Here is a 23,669-nt window from a genome sequence, read left to right as displayed (position 1 = left end):
GGTTGCTGGGGTACGTTATTTTTACGTAACGGTAATTTGGAGACGCCTGTTAACCTAACTTGCATGTCTTTAAGATGTGGGAGGAAGTCTTATCACTCGCACAGGTACAAGGAGGATAATCAAACTTGCCACATAAAAGCTCCAGCAGGTTCAAAGCTAGGATCCTCCTATGAGCAACAGTGGTATCTACTGCACCATCATGATGCGGCTTCACTTACTGTAGCAGTTTACTGATAATCTATATGCACTACATTTTAAGCGATTTTATTCAGACTTCTCGTGAAATTAGGTCACTTACTGTATTTGCAATAAAGGGATTTGTAAAGTAATCTAATTCTAATCGTATTCAATTAAAAAAAGACAAAGTACATTCAAAAATATTTTTTAAAGCAAGACAATTTGGTTATAACTCTTAAAAGCTGATGTTTAAAAGTATAAGGTTAACACAAAAACCTACCCACTTTATAGAGATTAGACATTGTATTTAAAGTGATGCATAATGAGGCACACTTCTATTGTTCCTCCAGTGAAAGGACAGAGTGTGGGAAACCGGAGGAACCTCACTCACAGAGCCCTGTGGGACAATAGATCTGTGCCCGATAGAAAGAGATTAAATGCTAAATTCCTAATGTGTTTAATTTCATAGATTATTATCTATGTTAAGTTTTTCCAACATGATAAATACTGCTTGGCAAAGCCTTTGCACTAATACGGTTCTGTTAGTGAGCCTAATGAATTAAATATCATAGATTAATGTTTTTAAGTTTTTCTACCATGATAAAAAAATGGCTGGCAATGCTGTATTGCAGCATTAGTTATGTCAGTTAGTTTAATTGTAAGACTACATAATTATGGGGAATTGCGATATAACTATGTGTCTTCTGGGTCACAATAGTCACTGGGAAACAGAACATTTTACATTTTTGAGACGACACAGGTCAGTCTTTGCAGACAAAATATGACGACATCCAAGTATCAATTATTATCTCAATATATAATTTATATAAACAATACAGGATTTAAAAAATGTTGAATAACATACAATGTGAGATATTGGCAAACGCCCTAATAAAGCTTGTTTGACATATTGTGATTATTATTTGAATTGTACAGTGTAAAAAAATTGAATATAGGGAATGATTTAATGGTCAAATGTTAAAAGTGGATAATCAAAATGTCGATGTGGATGTTGATATACAGTTTTCTTTTGTAAATAGAGATTGTGTGGGAAAACTCAGGAGATCACAGTTTAGCATGATTATCATCCTTAACCCCACGAGCAGCAGATTATTCTCTAAAGGGATTTGGCACACTTCAGGAAACAGCTGCTTCAACCTCCACATGTGATGAGATGATGAGCGTGTGTTCAGTCAAAGTCATTGATCCCAGCATCAGGCAGCAGATCTGCTCTCTACAAGGTCACCACTTTCCCAGATTCACACAGAGCTCTGTGTGTCTCTCTCCATCACCCCCCCCAGTCCTCCACCTGTTCCCCTGGGATCTAACCATTGCCCTCATTTCAATAAAACCATCGGGCGTGTGGCATCATTTATTGCGTCACTGAGCTCTTTGATAGGCTGAAACCCCATTTACACGGGAACGTTTGCGTTAACGCACCGTATGCGTTTTAGGGATGGGAACGATTAATCGAATATTCGAAATCATGCAGGTATTCGAATATGAGTTATGAATATTATTATTTGATTTTTGATTTTTTGGGAGGGGTGCCTAAGTTGATTACATATTATCAAATGGAATAATTCAATGTATACGACAGTGCCATAGCTAAATGTGTTAGGTCTAAAGGTGTGTTTTGCTCCGCTCACCGGTCCCTCACAGCGGGCAGAGCTGCAGGTGCTAATCTCTCTCTCGCGCCTCCGGTTATACTTCACTCGCGTTTATGTCCAAATCCATCAGATCTAGCTAGTTCTAGCTAATTATATGGCTGCTGCCCCTCCCTACTCGCAGATCACGCAGACTCAAACCTCATCTTATGCCCAAATTCCAGCTGAGAGGGTCTTCTCTACAGCTGGCCTGATTGTGAATCCCCTCCGCACCCGCCTCTCCCCTGAGCATGTAGACATGCTCATATTCTTAAACAAGAATGAGTATTGAATAGCTGCATTCTGTGCATAGGCCCTGTTATAGGTTGTTGATCTCTGTTGTAATAGGGTTACGTTACCCTAACCCGTTATGTTGTTCGTGTATTATCCCTCTTTAATTTAAAAACCAAGTTATGTTTTAAGCATGAAAGCTGTAGGCCTATAGCTGTCAACTGTTCAAACTGTGATTACCAGTTCAATACATTTGACAAATTCGACTTGGTTTCTATACTTATTTGATTTTGATTTTATTATGTATTTATTTATTTTTCCAAATGAAATTTTTTTGTAAACATTTTTCCCACATTTTATTTTTTTTATAATTAATAGTTAATCGGTTAACCGTTTTATTGGGGGTCGAATATTCGAATATACATTTGCTTTCAAATTCCCATCCCTAATGCGTTTTCAAAAAAGTATTCCGTTCACACGCATTCGGCTCAATTAACGTGTCCGTTCACACGAAACCGCTGGAAATGCTGGAAACGCTGTAGTACATATGCCAGGCCTGTAAGTGGCGCTGCGGCCACCACAAAATACACCAAAAGCAGTGAAGAAGACCCCGGAGCATGGTTGCCATGGTTGCCCTTCTGTTTATTCTCCGCGGTGGACGGCATGTGCTAGAAATCTACAAGTTGTTGTTGTGATGTATCATCACCTCTAAATGAAGCTTTCATGCTTCATGTTGTTCATTATGCATTGTTTAATAAACAAACACTGACAGCTGAAAATGTTGTGTTCTCATCTTCTTAATTTTCCTATTACTTTAATTGATAGAGGTGTACCCCATTGTTCCTTGATTTGAGAAATCATGATACAATTTAGAACATACAATATTTAGCAATAGAATACCCATTTAGTGGGGAACTAAGGTGGTTTAATTATAACATATGACATTCATTAATGTTATGTCACAACAAATTTAGTAAATACAGTCATCAAACTAAATAAAAGGAAGTATAATCATTGAGACCTTTGCCAACATTATTTTGGCAACATTTCAGTTTAAAGAGCTTAGGAAATGAAGGACAATACAGTTCTTATTACGATAATATATACTATTATTAATGGGAAATAATTTGTCATTCATGACAATATGCCCGCTGTATTTATAAATCGTGATTTATTACAACTTTCCATGCTCGCTTCCGATGTTACACGACCGCTCCGAACAAAACAGCTTTCGCCGGTTAGTGACGTCACGCACGTCACGAGTAGAACACTTGTTGAATAATACACTACCTATATGGCTGATGTCGCACTCTGGAGACAGAATCGAGTGACAGTGAGTAGTCAATAGACTCGGTGCACTTTCAAGAAGAGGAGGATTTTATTGAAGAGGATGCCGGTGTGGTGGAATCAGATCATGCGGGCGAGTCTAACGTGGTGGAACCATACCAGTTTGAGCCACAGTATTCAAGTAGCGGTAGAGATACAGACGGGAGCGAACATGGGGATGATGATCCTGGATTTGGCGGCGATCCGGTGCGGCAACAGAACACAGACTGGTATACATTTGACTTTAATTCATAGAGATTCTCAATAAATAGTAAATCAATAATAATACATCGTAATGTAGCAGGCACACTTGGCTCAGGCAACAGAACACAGACTGGTATATACATTTGACTATAATTCATAGAGATTCTCAATAAATAGTAAATAAATAATAACTCTGCTGAAAAAACCAGCTTAGATAAATGTAGCTGGTCAGGCTGTTGTAAATTGACCAGCCAGTAGATATTAGGCTGGAATGGTTGGCTGGAGAGGGGTTTTGGACACTTTAGCTGGCCAGGATGGCTGGTTTATCCATCTATCACCAGTTTATGTTTAATAATAGTATTAAATATACCATGCTGGAAGCTTACCAGGATTCCAGGTGAACAGCATACATTAAATACTGGTATGATTATTTAAACAAGAGAACATAAATATATTACAAAGATTCATTGTGTCATGTATTCTGGTATCTACCAAAAATAAAGACATTGTATAGTGTTCATTACAGTATTTTAATTGAATAAATAGCTAGTTAATATAATAAAATACACAGTAACAATACAATAATTATACAAATAACAACCAACCTGCAAATCAACCTATACATCAAAATAAATATATTATCTAAAACCGGTGCATTTGATTTAAAATAAAAGTAATAAATAGAATTCAATATTTAAATGGTAACAAAAACCGTAACACTATATATGATAAGAAAAAGGCAACAAAGAAAGTGTTTTTGGTTATTCCTTGTTCATGTCCATAATGTTTCCCGTTGTGTAGCGTCCAGCCTTTCCCAATCTGGCCTGCATTTCTGTCTGTTGAAGCCACTTCTTCAAGCAAACTGAAAAGAAATGTACAGATATAAGTACACTGTAAAAAGAAAACTTGACATTTACGTTAACATTTGGGCTGCTGTGGTTGCCAGAACTTGATCGTTAAAGTATAATACATTACAAATTACAGTTGGTTGGCATAGACGTTACAGTCAACAATTACTTATGGTGAATTACAATGGCAAAAACAAATAGAGCTAGTGTACACTGCAGCTGTATTAACTGGGAAATAGAAGAATCGGATCAGGATTCGGTATTGGCGGACAATCAATATCAAATTAATCGGATCATTATTAGCATCAGCACTTGATCACCTTTGTCGACTTGCAGCCTAAATACAAAGATAACTCCACTCCTCTCCGAACACTGCTTACCTCTAATGAGCCTTGGTAGAACTAGTGTCCGAGTCATGGGGTCCAGAACAGACTGAAGACATGTGGAACAGAGGACAGGCATGGTTCGATGTACAGGGAACTGGAACTTTGAACAGGTGTTTTCATCTTTTCTGCCTGAAGATTCACAAGTTCTTGATCAGGTGTTTGATGTGGGCTGGCATGATCCTTTCTGCAGCAATAAAGAAAGAAAACAAAGAAAACATTTTTAATAATAGTAATGATGGTAGCAACAATAATATTAGTATAACTATTTATATAGCACTTACACAATTGCAAAGTGATTCTCACAACAAAAATAAAGAACAAAACAATATCAACAATAAAAAAAACAAATTATTATAGGAATGTTAAGAGACAAAGAAATGTTTTTTCAGTCTTTACAATGCACTGTTGGAAATTACATTCCAAAGGCTAAATTCAAACTCAATACCATAAATAACTGGGTACCAAAGTGCTTTACCTGATAGAACACGTTCCACACGGAGCAGCAACCATCCGGCTGGGCCTTTTGCTGCATATCATCTCCTCCCCCTCTCTCTCTGGTGTTAGGTTCCAGTAGATCTCTACTATCCAATAAAACTGAAATTCCCCGAAAAATCATATTAAAAAAGTTAAAAACAATTACTTGCTTTTGGCATTGAAATGGATTAGAATCTCACCTTTTTCCTGGATGTCAGGAAGGCCAGGAAGTCATTCCCTTCAAGTCTGCAACCAGTCATAGGAGTTCAAATGCAAAGCCTGAACGATGACAAGAGCGAGAGACTTACATTTTACAATTATATTTTTAATTCATACCAGAGCAGTGTGTACGACATGCAGAGAACAGATAAAATCCCCTGACAGACTCACACACTTTGGTGATGTCCTCATCTGATAATGTTTCATTTTTTAGCAGCAAACTAACATTACTCAAAGTATATGTCGGACCCAACTCATTTACAGTATGTTTTGCATCTCCTCAACAATGGTCTGTACAGTTGAGTAGAAAAAAACTGTCCCTACAATTTCAGGTAGATTAACACACATTTGTGAGAAAAGTTAACAATGAAGCACAAAACCCCTCTTTGTATTAAGCGAGCTGCCACATAAAGTACAGCTCATGCTAACCTTTGGTGAGCTACAGTAAAGCTAACTTCATGTTCAACACAAAACCTTTAACGTGCATTACATTGACGATTTTAAACACAACTTAACTCTCTCTACTTGTAAGATAACGTTTAGTTAACTTACCCTTAAATAACTACATCACGTTTTTCAGTGGAAACACAAACTGCAGAAAACGTTAGCTGCTAACTGTTGTTAGCTAAGACAGCTAGCTCTTAAGGGAAGTAACATAGCCTCATGGCAAACTTAAGGTTAAGTTAACATTAATGTAACGTTGTAAGAAAGCAAAACGAACCTTCGAGAAAGCTTTTACTCTCTCTCCTTAGCGAGCATTGTTGATTGTTCGAAACACGATCTCTCGAAGTGCTGCCCACAAATCGTCGGTTTCATCGACCCCGGGTTACCTGGTCCAGCAAAAGTCTGCCTCGTACGACGCACTTGTTTTGTCCATATACGTGACATTTTATAATTTGTTGGCCACAAAAACATCCCATAGCCAGATGTTGAGACGGCCCCACATCCCCAGACAACATATCGCTTGCCGATTATTCTTGGCGTCTTATTGCTGTGCATCCTTTGTCATAATATTTGGCCCTTCAATGCATTCAAACAGGACTGAGCTCAGCTGTGTTCTACTCATGACGTCACCGCCGGAAATGGCCGAAGTTGATGTTTCCGGTGCGACGAACGATTGTTACGAACTGACAACTTTTGTATGCTGTTATAATCGTGATTTATTAAAAATACATCAATAATAAAAATATGATATAGCACATTTCACAATACAAATGCAACCTCTATCATATACCAAGCCCACTAACAGGTGCTAATAGCATTTCGTAAGCTCTTTAAGGTGTTTTAAAGTAAAACCTTTAAAGTTAACAATTCCCCTCTTTTAGGTCCCCAGGGATAGGTAAGACACACTTCTTTTGTTTCTCCATTGAAAGGAAGGAGTGTGGGAAACCAGAGGAAACTCACTCACAGAGCCCTGTGGGACAATAGATCTAGACCTTTGCCCTGAAGGGACATAGACTAAGGCCCCATTTACACGGGAACGCAAACGAAAACGAAACGCAAACGAACCGAATTCGATGCCAAAAAAGTATTCCGTTCACACGGATACGGCTCAATAAACGTTTCCCTTCACACGAGACAGCTCGACCCGCTGGAGACGCTGTAGTACATATGCCGGGCCTGTAAGTGGCGCTGTACATCCGACACAAAATACACCAAAAGCAGCGAAGAAGACCCACGAGCATGGTTGCCATGGTTGCCTGGTTGCCCTTCTGTTTATTCTCCGCGGTGGATTTAGCAACATGTAGTTCATGTGGTTCTCCATGTCCACTTGTTGCTGATGGTTGTGGTAGAGGAGCTGTAGATTTTGCACTAACATCTGTAGCATGGTCAGTAGCAGTAGCAGTAGCAGTAGCTACTGACAGTAGCTACTGACAGTGAGCAGCAGAGGTGGGGAGAGGCGGGGCTATGGCTTCATCGTTATCAGGAAAATGATCGTATAGGACGTACACACGGAGCCGTTTGGACCCCCAGAGCGTTCCGTCCGCAGATCTATCCACCTTGGGACCCGTTATCATATTTAGGGGTCCGTTTCCGCGGTTCCGTTACGGCCTCGTGTGAACGAACGGGCTATAAGAAAGAGAAAAGTAGCGGATACAACCCGTTTCGTTCCCGTGTAAACAGCACCTAAAAGACACTCTGGCTGTTGAAATTAAAACCTATTTTGAATACGACTTTGGTTCTAACTATTCTCCCAATTTAAAAATGCTTCTGTCAATGACGTCAATTAGGGTAGTCAAAACAAAAAATCTGAAACGTAGTGCTGTGTAAACTTTACTTCAATCTAAGACAGAGGTTACTAACTAGCTACCATATGTGGATATAAGATGTATAAAAAAAACTTTACCTTTCAGAAAATCCAGATTCCCACACTGAATAAGGTCCTTTCTCAAATGCAAGGCTGAAAAAAAGTACAACATGACAGGTAATTGTAACTAGCAGACTTTTACAAAAAGAGAAAATATCCCAACTTAGAAATGTCTTTCCTGAAACAAAATACAGTATATATAGTATTGGCCTTACTTTATTGAATCTTCTCAAGAAAAATGCTGATATTCCAAATTATTGGAAATAATCAAACTTCTTAAACTGAAGATATGAAATATCACACATCACACTTACTTTATCCCAGCTCTAATTTAAATATACACAGTTAATAGTTTTCCCTTATGAGTGTGATGAGATGATGAGCGTGTGCTCAGTCAAAGTCATTGATCCCAGCATCAGGCAGCAGATCTGCTCTCTACAGGGTCACCACTTTCCCAGATTCACACAGAGCTCTGTGAGTCTCTCTCCATCACCCCCCCAGTACTCCTGTTCCCCTGAGATCTAACCATTGTCCCTTGGGGCAATAAGACTATCGAGTTGCTGCACCCCTTATTGTCAAACAGTGGTTTCTGATTGGCTGAGACTGTGAGAAACTGCAGTCAGACCCAGACCCACACATTCATATGGAGATGTGACTATAAATAGGAGGGATGAAGCCAGCAGAGATCAGATTCTCTCTACAGAGACCTCTACAGCACAGAGATCCAGACATGGCACCTACAATCACTGCAGCAATGACCAACTCTCACACTGACCCACAAGGTAAATTCAAGATTCAACAAGATTTCAATATTGTCATTCAGATGTTGTCTTTGTTCATGCCAAACCTAAACTCCAGAATAAGATTATTAATGACTTTTTTCTTCTTTCTGCAGCTCAGAAAGCCTCTGGTGGAGAAGTTACGCAGAGAGCGAATCAACAGCAGCATTGAGCAGATCAAGTCTCTCCTGGGTCCAGAGTTCCTCAAACAGCAGCCAGACTCCAAGCTGGAGAAAGCAGACATCCTGGAGATGACAGTTTGTGTCCTGAGATGACTGCAGCAGCAGAATGAAAAGCAGAGAAGACTGCTGAACCATGTCAACAAGATGCAGTGTTCCTCTGATAAGAACCTGAGAGAGGCTGACTTCTCTCTGCTGAGCTCCACAGTCCAGACCAGCATCAACAAAGAGAAGAGTCCAGTCAACAGCGCCTCCTGGAGGCCGTGGTAGACCCCTACAGACTGGAGTTACTACCAGACAAACTGAGATGACCATATTGGTCAAAGGTTACTGGAAGTGAATTCTTCTGAATTCTGAAATGTTATGAACTTGTTCTTCTGTTTGTACAGAAGGTTGTTTTTTTTGTTTTTGTTTTTTGCAAGATGACATTTCCTGATGAGATGACAGCAACTATATCTTTCAATTTAAGAAAGAGAACATGTTCTCGTGCATGTTGCATGATCCAAATCTGATTGCATCTGCAATTATAATACACTGTACTTTATGTATTGGCAGATTACAGCACTATTGTTACATTTGTAAACCTCAAATTATTATTGATCATTTTGATCAGAAACTTTAACGGTTCTTTTTATAAACATATGTAATACGAGACTTTATCTTTTTGAAGCGACAATGATTGTAATTTGTTTCAAAAAGTTTGAACTATCCTCACAATTTTCCTGTGTTACTTTTATTCATTTAATGCACGCCATGTGTTGAATATCAAGTAAAGTTGATATTGTGTTATTTCCTGATTAATATTGATTATTTTGATCTGAAATCTTAACTGTCCTTTTCATGGAAATTATTCCATAATGGACTTTCACTCACTTCATGTGATTATTGAATAATGATCTGTTTTAAGATCAATATGTTTATCCTTTTAATTAAAAAGGTTTTATTTATGCAACAGTTTTACAAAGACAATGTAATTCTTACATGTTAAGAATCAATCGAAAGTATTGCTTTTCAAGCACATTGTTACTTGTAAGGTCAGTTTTTACTACAATTTATTTTGGTAACCAACCGTGGATAACTGGTCCCTCAAATGTAAATCTTTTGTCTTTTGTAAAGACGGTTGTTCCTCTACTCGCAGTGAGTACAGTGTCTTGTAGAAATCTACAAGTTGTTGTTGTGATGTATCACCTCTAGATAAAGCTTTCATGCTTCATGTTGTTCATTGTGCATTGTTAAATAAACAAACACTGAGAGCTGAAAATGTTGTGTACTCTTCTTAATTTTCATTTTACTTTAATTGTTAGAGGTATACCCCAACGTTCCTTGATTTGAAAAATCCTGATACAATTCAGAACATACAGTTAATGGCTTATCAATAACATACCTGGTCAGTGTGAAACTAATGTGGTTCAATTAAGAAATTAATTAAGGTTATGTCAATAAAAATGGCGTAAGAAAGAAAGTATAAGAGGAAGTGCGTTCAATGACACCTTTGCCAACGTTCTTTTGGAAACATATTCAGTTTCAGGTGTTTTAATATAAAAACACTAAAGTGAAACATGTCCCTCTATAAAGAGGTCAGACATTGTATCTGAAGTGATGCATAATGAGACACACTTCTATTGTTCCTCCAGTGAAAGGACAGAGTGTGGGAAACCAGAGGAACCTCACTCACAGAGCCCTGTGGGACAATAGATATTTGCCCTGAAGGGACAGAGACTAAGGCCTAGGCTCCACGGGAACGAAAACGGGTTGTATCCGCATATTTCTCTTGCGTATAGCCCTTTTTGCTACACGACGCCATAACGGAACGGTAGAAACGGACCCTGCAAACGACAACGGGTCCAAAGGTGGATAGATCTGGGAACGGAGCGCTCTGGGGGGTCCAACGGGGCCGTGTGGTAGCCTATACGGTCATCCTTTTCTGATAATGACGACGCAATAGCCCCGCCTCTCCCCACCTCTGCTGCTCACCCCCGCAAAAGTACACTGCACACTGAATTCAGATTATTTATCTTTATCTCGATATGGACATAAACGCGAGTGAAGTCTAATCTGACAGGACGGAGACACGCAGCTCCTCCCGCTGTGATGCTGCGGGAGCAAAACACACACTTCAAGTCAGATCATCACCCTTAGCTATTTTAATTACCTCTCAAACTACCTAAACTAGTTATAAATATGTTTATTTTTACTGTCGGGTTTACTTACTGGATCAGCTGCTGCATGAGACAGACACTGACGCTGTCAGAAGAGAGGAAAAAGAGACAGGCTCCGTGTATTTTATTATTATATATCATTATATAGAGTCGTTATTCATTTGTTTTAAAGCTCAATAAATAACAAAGAAGACCTTTGACCGGCACTTTTATAATTTTGTCCGGAAGATTTAAAGGGCCCATGTCATGGCCATTTCCACTGATCATAATTACATTGTTGAGGTATACTAAAATAGATTTATACTGTGCAATTTTCCAAACTCACATTGGTTTCGCATACAGCATCTCTGTCAAGCATGTGTATTCAGCAGTATTCACTTTCTCCACTAAACGACTCGTTGGAGCTCTTGCCCCCCCCTCCCTGTGAGCCTAGTGTGCTCCGATTGGTCAGCTCGGCCACTCGTTCTGATTAGTCAACCACCAGAGAGGCTGCGCCCATGTCAGTGCTTTTCCCGGCTGCTCTCAGCGTAACATCAGTCTTATCATGGCGTCGGTACAGCGGTATATTTTATATACATATATATTTTTAACTGTTGTTATAGAAGAGTGTGACGGCCCCAGGGCCTTTGTCTTACGATGGGGTGGAGCTGAAGAGGGTAATCAGCGCGATCACGGACACCTCCGGACACTACGGCCCCAGTCTCTCTCCAAAGCGGCTGCAGGAAGACTAACTCTGCGATCCTCTCAACCACCTATCTTTGCATTTACCACAATAAATGTGCCGTGGTTTTGTAAACTCGTGTATGTCTCCTTGTCTTTCCGTTGTGGCCTACGAGCTACTCTCATAACAAAGAGTAAGTTATTTTTACCCGTTATAAACTACTACTGTTTGATGAGAAATCAAATCATGGTTTGCTATATATGAATTCAGGGAAGAAAGGATAGGCCTACTAAGTATTTCCATTAAACTTTATTTTTAGAAATGTACAAAATGAACATAAATATACATATATACACGGTATATCATCCATTCCTCCTCCTCTTGCCTGCGCACAGCCGGTGCGGTGCGGTGCCTTTTAGCACGAGGCCTCAGTAGTAGTAGAATCCCTTCCCCGTCATGGATTGTCCGCCAGGATCTGGCTGGACGAAATCAAATGCAAATCACAAAATATTAGAGAAACTTAGTTGTTTTAGATTCGTTAGTAGTAGTTGTGTAATGAACAGCTTGCCTGCTAATATGCTAACCTAGCTTTGTTTACCTTGGTAGCTAACACGATATGAACGTTAGCTTGGAGGAAAGGCAACTATAATGCAGTGTAATAAAACTACTATGAACAAAAGCTAGTGGTTCATATTAGGCTAGCAATAACGTGTTTATAATTGCAATCGTATACGGGTATTCTGCTACCATACAATGTAACTTGCATGAATACATTGTTTTGCGCTAGCATACAGCTAGCCTCGTTAGCTACATGCAGTATATGTACGGTCACAATGTACGGTAAACCGGAGTATACTGTATGAGTATTCCGTGTGTGTGACTGCAGACATTCTCCTGCCATGACAAACATGTAAGGCCATCTGCTGACATTGTAGTTGATATATTTAAACGCTAGCAACGTAGCATCACAAAAATGTTTTTCTGACCAAAACTAGCTCAAGCTCCGTGTGTTAGATCGCTACGCCAGCTATAATGTAATTACGTTTCGCGACTGACCGGCAAATCACCCGCAGTATACTGTCAATAGGTATTTTGTGTGTGAATGCAGACATTCTCCTGCTATGAGATACATGTATGCAAGGCCATCTGCTGATATTAGAGTTGATATATGGAAACTCTAGCAACTTAGTTAGCACAGTTAGCACTGTGTCAATGGCTTAGCAGTCCAACACAGTTTACACATTTAAACAGTCTTGTTTGATAAATACACAAATAACAATGCAAACTTACAGGTTGTATACCGAGATCTTCCCCTGCTCCAAACGGTCCAAACAAGCTGTGCATATCCGGCCTCAAACTGGGCAATGTTTTGGAAGCTTTCGTCTGTGAAATGCCGGTTCTTCGAACCTCTGGAGGAGGAACACGCCGCTGCTGGTGTGGCCATAGCTCTTCGGGATTGGTCCATTTCGTTCCGGGTACCGCATGACATCAGGCGGTACCCGGAACTAAATGGAAGACTCAAATGGGCAGTGACGTATCTCCAACGAGGCGTTTTGGGGAGGTATTTTCTGTGTTAGAGTTTTACTCGCTACAGGGTGTACTTTGAGGGTTTTGACTCTGCACACCGTTTACATGCATAAAAACCTTCATAACACACAAGGGGACGGGTAATAACCGGAAAAGCATGACATGGGAGCTTTAAACTTTAACACACGTTGACCGGCGAAAAACTCTGCCCGGTTCCCTCGGCCCCCACCAAGGAGAATAAACAGAAGTGCAGCCATGACAACCATTCTTCTTCGCTGCTTTTATGCCGGAAGTTGCTGCTTTTGTGGAGGAAGTTACAGCGCCACGTACAGGCTCGGCATATGTACTGCAGCTTTTCCAGCGGTTGGATCTAAACGGAGCTGTCTCGTGTGGCAAGACACTATCCGGTGTATATTGCGTGTGGACGGAAGCTTTTTGGCGATTGCGTTTGCGTTAATCCTATGCGTTTTGCCGTATGCGTTCCCGTGGAGCCTGGGCCTAAGATTTAAAAATAATTCTGTCAATGACACAATTAAAAAGGTAATCAAATCAAGATAAAATATTTCGGAAACATGGTGCTTTTTAAAAACTTTACTTCGATTTTAAACTGAGGTTGCTTACTAGCTATGTCGATATAAGATGAAGAAAAAAAAACATTACCTTTCAGCAAATTCAGATTCCCTAACTGAATTAGGTTGTTTCTCAGATGCAAAGCTGAAACAGAGTACAACAACACAAGTTACTTTATCCAGCCAACTTATACAAAAAGAAAAAATATCTAATGTTAAAAATGTCTTTGCTGCAGCAAAATACATACGGATAGTATTTGCCTTACTTTAAAGGGGACCTATCATGCAAAATGCACTTTTGTACATCTTTTACATGTATACATGAATATGTGTCCCCGGTGTTCCAGGGAACTCACCAAGTGTCAGAAAACACAACCCTCTCTATTTTCCTCCATACTCAAATCTCTAAAAAAGGGGCTGCAACCGATCTGATAAAAACTGATCCAGATTTGAACACTGTCCTGACGTCAGGACGGTGGCGCTACGGCTATTGGGCCAACTCCACCAATCAGGAGGAGACAGCCACGGCCATTGCCGTTCGAAAGCGCTGGAGACGCTGTAGTACATATGCCAGGCCTGTAAGTGGCGCTGTAGTCTGCCACAAAAGCAGCGAAGAAGACTTGGTTACCATGGTTACCCTTCTGTTTATTCTCCGCTGTGGCTTTCTTTCTCCCTCCCGTCGAGGCAAGCACTGTAATTCTCTCCGGTTAGTCCACCAGCAGATGACAAACACCCACCTCTACGCCTCTTCCAAGGAACGAGGGGACCGTGCGGCAGAGTTTCAGTTTCAGTTTGTTTCGCCGGTCAAGATGTCCGTTAAAGTTTAAATCTTCCGGACAAAATTAGAAAAGTGCCGGTCAAAGGTCTTCTTTGTTATTTATTGAGCTTTAAAACAAATGAATAACGACTCTATATAATAAAACACGGAGATCTATTTTTCTCCCCCTCTTCTGACAGCCCAGCAGCTGATCAGAGCACGTCTCCCCACTCCTGCAGGGGGGCGTGGTCAGCAAAATCAGACCCGTAGACAGCAAACAGCACATATACCCCTTTCACACCAACGCAACTCCGGTTCAAGCTCCGTGCTAGAGCTTTTCAGGTTCAGAACCGGTACTTCGGTTTAGCTCCGGCTCTTTTCACACCGCTCAGAGCCCGACTGGTGCTGCCGCTGCTGCGTCATGACGTCACAGTTTACGTCGCTGATTTTCTCCCCAACGGAGCTCACCTCACAACAACAACGGGCCGGGGACTGCGTTGCTTTTAATCATACGAAGCCAGATTAAATTAAATAACGACTTCTCCAACCTTATACTTTTCTCCAGAGTGCCGTGGTTCATTGTTTATTAATGTGTTTCAGCGGCATTTACCGACCGCTGCAGTGGCTGCACTTCCACGGGAGTGTATTCTCCCGTTAGCTCCGGGTTAGCTCACACGGCTCTAAAGTATTCACTGTCTGACTGTCACACAAGCAGCTGATACATATCCCCAGTTCCCTTTAAGTGAATGTGTGTCAGTCTGAATTGACGCTGTTTGGCATCACAACGCTGTTATGAAAGTTTCTCTGGTATAACATGGGTGATGTTAGCATAGCAACCGAAGCTAAACTGACTACTTGCTCCAGGCACTTTTTACCGACGTATTTTTCATTATGATTCTACTTGTGATAGTCGGACATGACAACCTGTGCAGCCCATGTATTGATTCCATCCGATAGCTGCTATAATAACAAACAAAACGTCTGCCTGCTCTCCACAATGATCAATAACAGCGAACGGATGGTCAAAGTAAGGTACAAATAAACAGAATCACACGAAGCCTGGTTAGTGTTGCCTGACTTTATAAAGTGTGTTTTTTTTTAACAAGTGTGTGGTTGCGTTCTAGTCACTTTGCTCAGCACTACTGCTTGTTACAACTTTTATTTGCCGTACTCGCCTTAACTGTTAGCTCAGGTTAATCTCGCCCCCCTCCGACGTAAGCGTGACGTATGCGGTTCTTGCTTCTAGACGGACAACTTTTTGGTGCTCGAAACGAACCGGATTCCGGAGCTTAGAGTCTGCTCTGCTGCGGTGTGAACAGGAAAACCCGGTGCTTTTCAAGCTCCAGCTCCGAACCGGCCCCGAAACACCGTTGGTGTGAATGGGGTAATAGAGCGAAATGAGGCATGGCTAAAATGCATGATCTGTTTGGTATTTTGAAAACAGAAACGTATAAATATTAGGGCTGTCAGTCGATTAAAATATTTAATCGCGATTAATCGCATGATTGTCCATAGTTAATCGCGATTAATCGCAAATTAATCGCACATTTTTTATCTGTTCTAAATGTACCTTAGAGGGATATTTTTCAAGTTTTTAATACTCTTATCAACATATGAGTGGACAACTATGCTTTATATGTTTGTTTATTATCATTTGAACAATGACAAATATTCTCATGAATATTAAACACAACAACCTCTGAACATTACAAATATTCGCCTCAATTCAACCTAGAACCTCTCTCATACAATAATACAATACTGTGTGTGTGTGTGTGTGTGTGTGTGTGTGTGTGTGTGTGTGTGTGTGTGTGTGTGTGTGTGTGTGTGTGTGTGTGTGTGTGTGTGTGTGTGTGTGTGTGTGTGTGTGTGTGAGAATGTGGAGACACTGTGCGTTAACGCGTTATTAACGCGTTAACTTGACAGCCCTAATAAATATACCTTATATAGGTATGGCCCTACAATATATAATTTAAATATAGCATGATAGGTTTCCTTTAATGAATCTACTCAAGAGAAAGCTGTTTTTCTAAATTGTTGAAAATAATCAAACATCTCAAACTGAAGTGAAACACTCACTTTCCTGTGCTTCCCAGATGCCTGCTAAAAATGTAATCATTCAAGGGAAGCTAGAACGCAATCTTATTTATGATATAGGTAACCAGATGAACAAATACAGTATCATTTTATCTTCCCAACATGATAATACTTACCTTCTCGTTTGATTCCAGTAAGGGGATGAACTATAATTAGGCAGATGGTTGCACGTGGTTCCGTAAAAAATAGGAATGCATCGATTGCAAAATTGTCAGCAGATACCGATATCGATTTTTAGAATAATGGTTTGGCTGATACAGAGACAGCTGTTTTTATTTGTTTGTTCTTATTCATTTCCCTTTTGTGCCAGTGAAACAAATCTTTATTGCAAAGAAATATGAACTTTGTTCCAGCCGTTTGTTCAATAAACTTTGAATGGGCATGAAATCAATAAAAAGTATTTTTGAAACTACCTACTTCTGATTTTGGCTCCAAAAACAATCAACTTTTCTAATATTTTACTGTATTTTGCAAGAAAAAGGTTAAGTTCTCAAAGGATTTGGCTGTTTTTTTTATTCACTTTTTTACAGTTCTGCATTTTCTCAAGGAAGGAACTTCATGTGTTCTACTAATTATGTTTCTATACATTTGACTTTTCAAACCCTACAACTGTGATGACACTGAGAATTTAACTTTCTCAAATCTTTAATAAGATTTAGGCAGATATTGTTTTTCAACATGAAGCATTATACAACATTTGTCAGAAATAGCTTTCTCTTAATTAAATGTTAAACTACTTATGTTGATGGATATTTCCATCGAATTTTTTGTATACCGGAACATGCCTGTTTTCTGCTAATAGACAGAGTGTGGGAAAACCCCTCCCATCCCACCAGCAGCCAAGTCATTCTCCAAAGGGATTTGGCACACTTCAGGAAACAGCTGCCCTCCAGGAAACCTCATGGGTAGAGCTAAGGCTTAAGCAAATTGATTTTCATAAATGAAAAAAAAAAATACTCGATATTCAAAATGAACGACAATGATTACAAACTGAAAATATAACAAGATCAATTATTATTTGCTCAATTTATGATAGATTGTTGAACCAAAATGTAAGTTTTTTTTTTTAAACCTTCGCATTGGGCAAAGGCATATTTTCCCTCCAGATGGCTGGTGATGTCAGACTCAGTTTCTGTAACAACACACAGCCAGCATCTGTCAGAGGAGTCCCTTTGTGGAGCATTGACCACACCATACAGGGAGTCAGTGTGGGAAACTGAGCTCAACGTGCTACTCAGGCTGACTACAAGGCACGTGTTAAAAGACCACATCTGGACAGCTGCATGATAATCGGGGTGGTTTTCTAGAAGTTACCATTAATGTTCATCACATTACTTTTGAAAATGTTGTAATTCTATTTCACAGAGAGCTGGATGTTTGATGAAGAAATACTAAACACATAAAAAAATAAGTGAAATCGGAATACATTTACAATTAAAAACAGTGATTTTATCTAGTATATTGTAGGTTGTGGCTCAATAAAAATCTACGAGAATAAAATAACCGTATATCAACTTGTTTTTTGTGTACTTTTATATATAATCAATTTTTTTCCCACACGTGTGTGATGAGATGATGAGCGTGTGCTCAGTCAAAGTCATTGATCCCAGCATCAGGCAGCAGATCTGCCCTCTACAGGGTCACCACTTTCCCAGATTCACACAGAGCTCTGTGAGTCTCTCTCCATCACCCCCCCAGTCCCCCACCTGTTCCCCTGAGATCTAACCATTGCCCTCATTTCAGTAAAACCATCAGGCGTGTGGCATCATTTATTGTGTCACCAAGCTTTGTGATTGGCTGAGACTGTGAGAAAGTGCAGTGAGACCCAGACCCACACATTCATATGGAGATGTGGGACTATAAATAGGAGGGATGAAGCCAGCAGAGATCAGATTCTCTCTACAGAGACCTCTACAGCAGAGAGATCCAGACATGGCACCTACAATCACTCCAGCAATGACCAACTCTCAGGAGCCTCACACTCTGACCCACAAGGTAAATTCAAGATTCAAGAAGATTTCAATATTGTCCTTCAATCGTTGTCTTTGTTTATGCCAAATCTAAACTCCAGAATAAGATTATTAATGACTTTTTTCTTCTTGCTGCAGCTCAAAAAGCCTCTGGTGGAGAAGTTACGCAGAGAGCGAATCAACATCAGCATTGAGCAGATCAAGTCTCTCCTGGGTCCAGAGTTCCTCAAACAGCAGCCAGACTCCAAGCTGGAGAAAGCAGACATCCTGGAGATGACAGTTTGTGTCCTGAGACGACTGCAGCAGCAGAATGAAAAGCAGAGAAGACTGCTGAACCACGTCAACAAGATGCAGTGTTCCTCTGATAAGAACCTGAGAGAGGCTGACTTCTCTCTGCTGAGCTCCACAGTCCAGACCAGCATCACCAAAGAGAAGAGTCCAGTCAACAGCGTCCCCTGGAGGCCGTGGTAGACCCCTACAGACTGGAGTTACTACCAGACAAACTGAGATGACCATATTGGTCAAAGATTACTGGAAGTGAATTCTTCTGAATTCGGAAATGTTATGAATCTTCTGTTTGTGAAGAAGGTTAATTTTTGTTGGTTTTCTTTATGCAAGATGACATTTCCTGATGAAACAACTATATATTTCAATTTAAGAAAGAGAACATCTTGGCATGCATGTTGCATGAACCAAATCTGATTGCATCTGCAATTATTGACCACCTAACTGTACTTCATGTAACGGCTGAGTAGTTTAATAATGCATTTTGTATCTTTTAATTGTTATTGATCATCGTGATCAACACACTTGAACTGTAATTATATTGACATATTATCATAGTTGACTACCAATCTGTTAAAAGATCAAAATGTTTTTTGTTTTTTTTTTAAAACAAGGTTTGCTTAATGTCACAGTTTTCCTGTGATGCTGTAATATCTAATTTCATCTTATGTGTTGGTACTATGAAGATAAAGCTAATATTTCCCATCTTGGTTTAAATTATTTTTGAATAGCTAAAAAATATGAATTGCCCTTTTTATGGGGATTTTGTTGTAATGGACTTTCCCTCACTTTCTGGGAATATTGAAAAATGATCTGTTTTAAGATCGTTATGTTTCTCGTTGTACTGTGTAAGATGTGGTAAATGTAACAGTGTCACAGTTTTTCAGTGACAATGTCAATTACAAAAATTCGAATTATTATTGATTATGTGAACTGTTGTAAGGATGTTTTTTAAGACCGTAAGGTCGGTGAAAACGTTTTAATTCATTTAGGGGGAAAATCCCAAAGGAAATGAGTACTGTGTCCTCAAATATTGTTAATCATTTGTCTTTTGTAAAGACAGTTGTTCCTCTACTCTGTGTGAGTACAGTGTCTTGTGGAAATCTACAAGTTGTTGTTGTGATTTATCATCACCTCTAGTTGGAGCTTTTATGCTCATTGTGCATTGTTGAACAAACAAACACTGCCAGCTGAAAACCTTGCTCTTTTGAGTTATTTTTCACCCTACTTGCCCTTGTTACAATAGGCGCTTTCACACCAAGTACTTTGCCGTACTTAGTTCCCAGAACTTAGTTCATCGGAACTCTTTAGTTTGCGTTCACACCGGAATAAGTCCCTGAGGGAGGATTAGGCAAATGAAGCCGCTGACGTCACTTCTTCTTCTTCTGCTTTGGGTTTACTGACAGGCCGCAAACAACTTCACGGCGTATACTGCCACCCGAAGTCCCCGGCCGGAAGTCCCCGGAGTTGGGGACTGGCTTCAGAGTAAATCGCCAGAACGCCGACACCTCCTCATCTCTACCACTCCCATGTTTTTTTTTGTGTGGCCATAAGTTAGTGTCTCTCCGTTGGTGCGCTGGGCTAATGCTAATGCTAATAATGCTAATGCCTAGGCCTGTCACGATAATTAATTTTGTTGGACGATACATTTTCCTGGAAATTATTGCGATAAACGATAATATTGTCGGCACCGTTGTAAGACCATTTTAGACCACTGACATAATGATAATATATAATAATAATTCAAGGACATCCTTTCAAACATAACTTTTTATTGAACATTCAACATTGCAAATGAAATGTGAAATAATATTAAAATATATAAATGATATATAATAAATAAAACAAATTAATTAAATTATAATAAATTAATTAAATCACACACAACCAAAACAATAAATTAAATAGACTTATATATATATATATGTGTGTGTGTGTGTGTGTGTGTGTGTGTGTGTGTGTGTGTGTGTGTGTGTGTGTGTGTGTGTGTGTGTGTGTGTGTGTGTGTGTGTGTGGGTGTGTGTGTGTGTCTGTGTGTGTGTGTGTGTGTGTGTGTGTGTGTATGTGTGTGTGTGTGTGTGTGTGTGTGTGTATATATATATATGAGCACACATTGTCTCACAAGCAAAAAAAAACCTCCTTAAAACAACAGTCAAGTGTACTGTCCATACAAAGACCCAGATGCCTCAACAGGCCATATCCAAATCTGTTTTTCAAAGTTTTCGAGCAAGGAACACCAACATGTTTGCATTGTCGGGAAAATGCATCTTTGATTGTAAACTGTCGGGAAGGTGGGGGCTCTCCATCTCCAGCTGCCGTGTTTGCTACCAGCTGGGAAAACGGAATGGGGTGGTTGTGTTTTAGGTGTAGTTTAAAATGCGTGGTATTGCCTGCTTTTGTCGCTACTTTTTTTAAACAAATGCGACACACCGCTGCGACACACCGCCCGGCTCATTCAAGTCCGTATAGGTTCGCCTCGTTGATTTGGCTTGAATCCAAAATACTGCCACGCCGGAGAATCGAGATGTGTAGTTAGGTTTTGTAACCAATTCCATTTCACTTTAAATTCCCTGCGAGTAAGTCACACGTTGTCTCCCGCTTGTCGCTATATTAATTTGGCTGCAGCGCTGCTGCACATGCATGCGGAGTGTCCTGACCTGGCTGTGTGTCAGCCCCGCCCCTCACAGCGCGCGTGGCCGGCAGCCACAGCGCGCCTGGCAGCCACAGCGCTCCTGGCAGCCACAGCGCTCCTGGCAGCCACAGCGCTCCTGGCAGCCACAGCGCTCCTGGCTAAAATGCTGGTCACATCCTTATGTAAACGGCAATTTATCGAGCTCAGAAAAGTTATCGAGTCCATTTTTATTTATCGTACGATAAGTCAATTTATCGATTATCGCGACAGGCCTACTAATGCCAGCAAACGACAATGGCGGCTTCACAAAACTTTTCCGAGTTTTACAGGGCGTGGTTTGCAATTCGCCCAGCCAATCAGAAATTGTTACCTTTTTCTCCCCAGGAAAGTCCCTGCTCTCTAGCAGGGACTAAAAAGGGGTGAAAAGGTTAGCAAAAAACACAAAATCCCAGGAACTATCGGAACTATTCCTGGGAAAAGTACTCCAGTGTGAAAGCGCCTCCTAATGAAAACTTGAGTATAAATTAGTCAAAAGAGTTCTCTATAACCATCCCACCATTGTAAAGGGAAGCATTGTCTAACCTTAAAGCACAATCCATCAATCATATAACCATTTTTCAATAGATGTCGATAGGGTTGGTTACTGTTCCCAAATTTTGTAATAACAATATAACATAACAATAACTTCATTTAGAGTTGCCTGTTGAGCTAAGCTGCATGTCTTTAAGCTTTGGGAGGAAGACAGAGCACTTTGAGAAAACTCACACAGGTACAGGGAGGACAAACAAACTCACCCCATAATAGACCCTGCAGGTTCAAACCTGGAATCCTCTTGCTATATACCACAGTGCTAACTACTGCACCATCATGATGTGGCTTAATTTGATGTACCAATTTACTGTAAATCTATATGCACTACATTTTAAAGTGGTTTTATCCAGATTTGTATGATGTTAAGTCATGTATTTGCATTAAGTCAAGTGATCAAATCAAGTGATAAATGAAATTACAGAACATTATTGAGGGGCAAAACTTGGTATACCTGTGGAGTTTGGTTGTCTTAGTTTAAATAAATAAATTCCCACTTTAAAAAGGTCAGATATTGCATCTAATGTGATGCATAATGAGGCACACTTCTTTTGTTCCTCCAGTGAAAGGACAGAGTGTGGGAAACCAGAGGAACCTCACTCACAGAGCCCTGTGGGACAAAAGATCCAGACCTTTGCCCTGAAGGCACAGATTAAAGACAAACTGGATTCCAGAAATGCTAAATTCCTAATCATTTTTTAAATCACAGATTACATTTTTTTAAAGGTTTCTTACAATATTAAAAATTGGCAACTTTCTGCTATTTAGGTTTGCAAAAATAGATTGTTTTGAGGAATTTAAGACAATTATTTGTCTTGTCTCAGGATTACAATCTTGTGATACTTTGCGACGGATTAAAAGTCACTAGAAAAAAGAACACGTTTAAGTTTTGATACCACAAAAGTATCAAATATTAGCTGTTGACCTCAGTGTTTTTTTTGTTATGTTACCAACACAGGATTTTCACATTTTAAATGACATCCAGTATGAGATTTACAATTTAGCCATTTTTTAGATCATATATATTTGAACAAATTATTGTATTTGAGTTGTAGAATCTAAAGAAAAATAAATAAAGTTAAAATGGAACAATTTAATAATCAAATGGTTGATCAAAATGTCTATTTAGACTTACAGCTTAAGTTATTTTAATAGACAGAGTGTGGGAAAACACTGGAAAGCAGAGTGCAGCATGATTATCATCCTAAACCCCGCGAGCAGCAGATTATTCTCTTGAGAGGTTTGGCACACTTCAGGAAACAGCTGATTTAACCTTCTAGCCTCGTCTACAGAGCTGACATTTTGATCCGGCTCATGATGAAAAAAAAAGTATTTTGCGGAAAATGTTATAAAAAAAGAATTTGGTAAAGCCATCCAATGGTGTGGTTTCCCTCCAGATGGTGGGTGACGTCCGGCTCTGTTTCTACCACCACACACGTCCAGTATCAGTCACAAAGGCTCCATTCAAAGTCCTTTTGTTGTTCACTGACCACAGCATTCAGAGTCAGTGTGAGAAACTGAGACCAACTTTCTACCCACACAAGTCAAGAGAGTGTTTTTTCTGAATACTTATTGTAGTTAAATGTAAGTTACACAGTACTTTAAATCCAGCAATTCAATGTCTGTATCAAACGTGTGTGATGAGAT

General features: G+C 39.8%; 2 protein-coding genes and 1 long non-coding RNA gene across 3 annotated transcripts; 2 read left to right on the top strand and 1 right to left on the bottom strand.

Moving 5' to 3' along the window:
- Nucleotides 1-5,299: 5,299 nt before the first annotated feature.
- On the bottom strand, nucleotides 5,300-6,507 carry LOC117489358. The gene is made up of 3 exons (XR_004556597.1): nucleotides 6,233-6,507; nucleotides 5,493-5,571; nucleotides 5,300-5,412 (listed from the first exon to the last, which is right to left on the bottom strand). It is a non-coding gene; the product is annotated as an uncharacterized LOC117489358 (long non-coding RNA).
- A 1,982-nt stretch (nucleotides 6,508-8,489) lies between these two features.
- LOC117489897 (enhancer of split mbeta protein-like) lies at nucleotides 8,490-9,047 on the top strand. The gene is given in 3 exon segments (XM_034139456.1): nucleotides 8,490-8,581; nucleotides 8,583-8,601; nucleotides 8,715-9,047. Coding segments are annotated over 3 exon segments (444 nt in total).
- A 9,372-nt stretch (nucleotides 9,048-18,419) lies between these two features.
- On the top strand, nucleotides 18,420-19,366 carry LOC117489817 (hairy/enhancer-of-split related with YRPW motif-like protein). The gene is made up of 2 exons (XM_034139354.1): nucleotides 18,420-18,542; nucleotides 18,656-19,366. Exons 1-2 carry the CDS (start codon nucleotides 18,420-18,422, stop codon nucleotides 18,986-18,988), a joined length of 456 nt encoding a protein of 151 aa, XP_033995245.1. The 3' UTR covers nucleotides 18,989-19,366.
- The last annotated feature ends 4,303 nt before the right edge of the window (nucleotides 19,367-23,669 follow it).

This window comes from Trematomus bernacchii, unplaced genomic scaffold, assembly GCF_902827165.1.
Source record: "Trematomus bernacchii unplaced genomic scaffold, fTreBer1.1, whole genome shotgun sequence".
Classification (NCBI taxonomy): Eukaryota; Metazoa; Chordata; class Actinopteri; order Perciformes; family Nototheniidae; genus Trematomus; species Trematomus bernacchii.
This window is presented reverse-complemented; position numbering and strand designations above follow the sequence as displayed.

What these genes read in the sequence shown, in the direction of transcription:
- LOC117489817 (XM_034139354.1), top strand. Translation starts at nt 18,420, where the DNA reads ATGAAGCCAGCAGAGATCAGATTCTCTCTACAGAGACCTCTACAGCAG. An exon ending in CTCACACTCTGACCCACAAG is followed by an intron (nt 18,543 to 18,655) that starts GTAAATTCAAGA and finishes TTCTTGCTGCAG; the next exon opens with CTCAAAAAGCCTCTGGTGGA.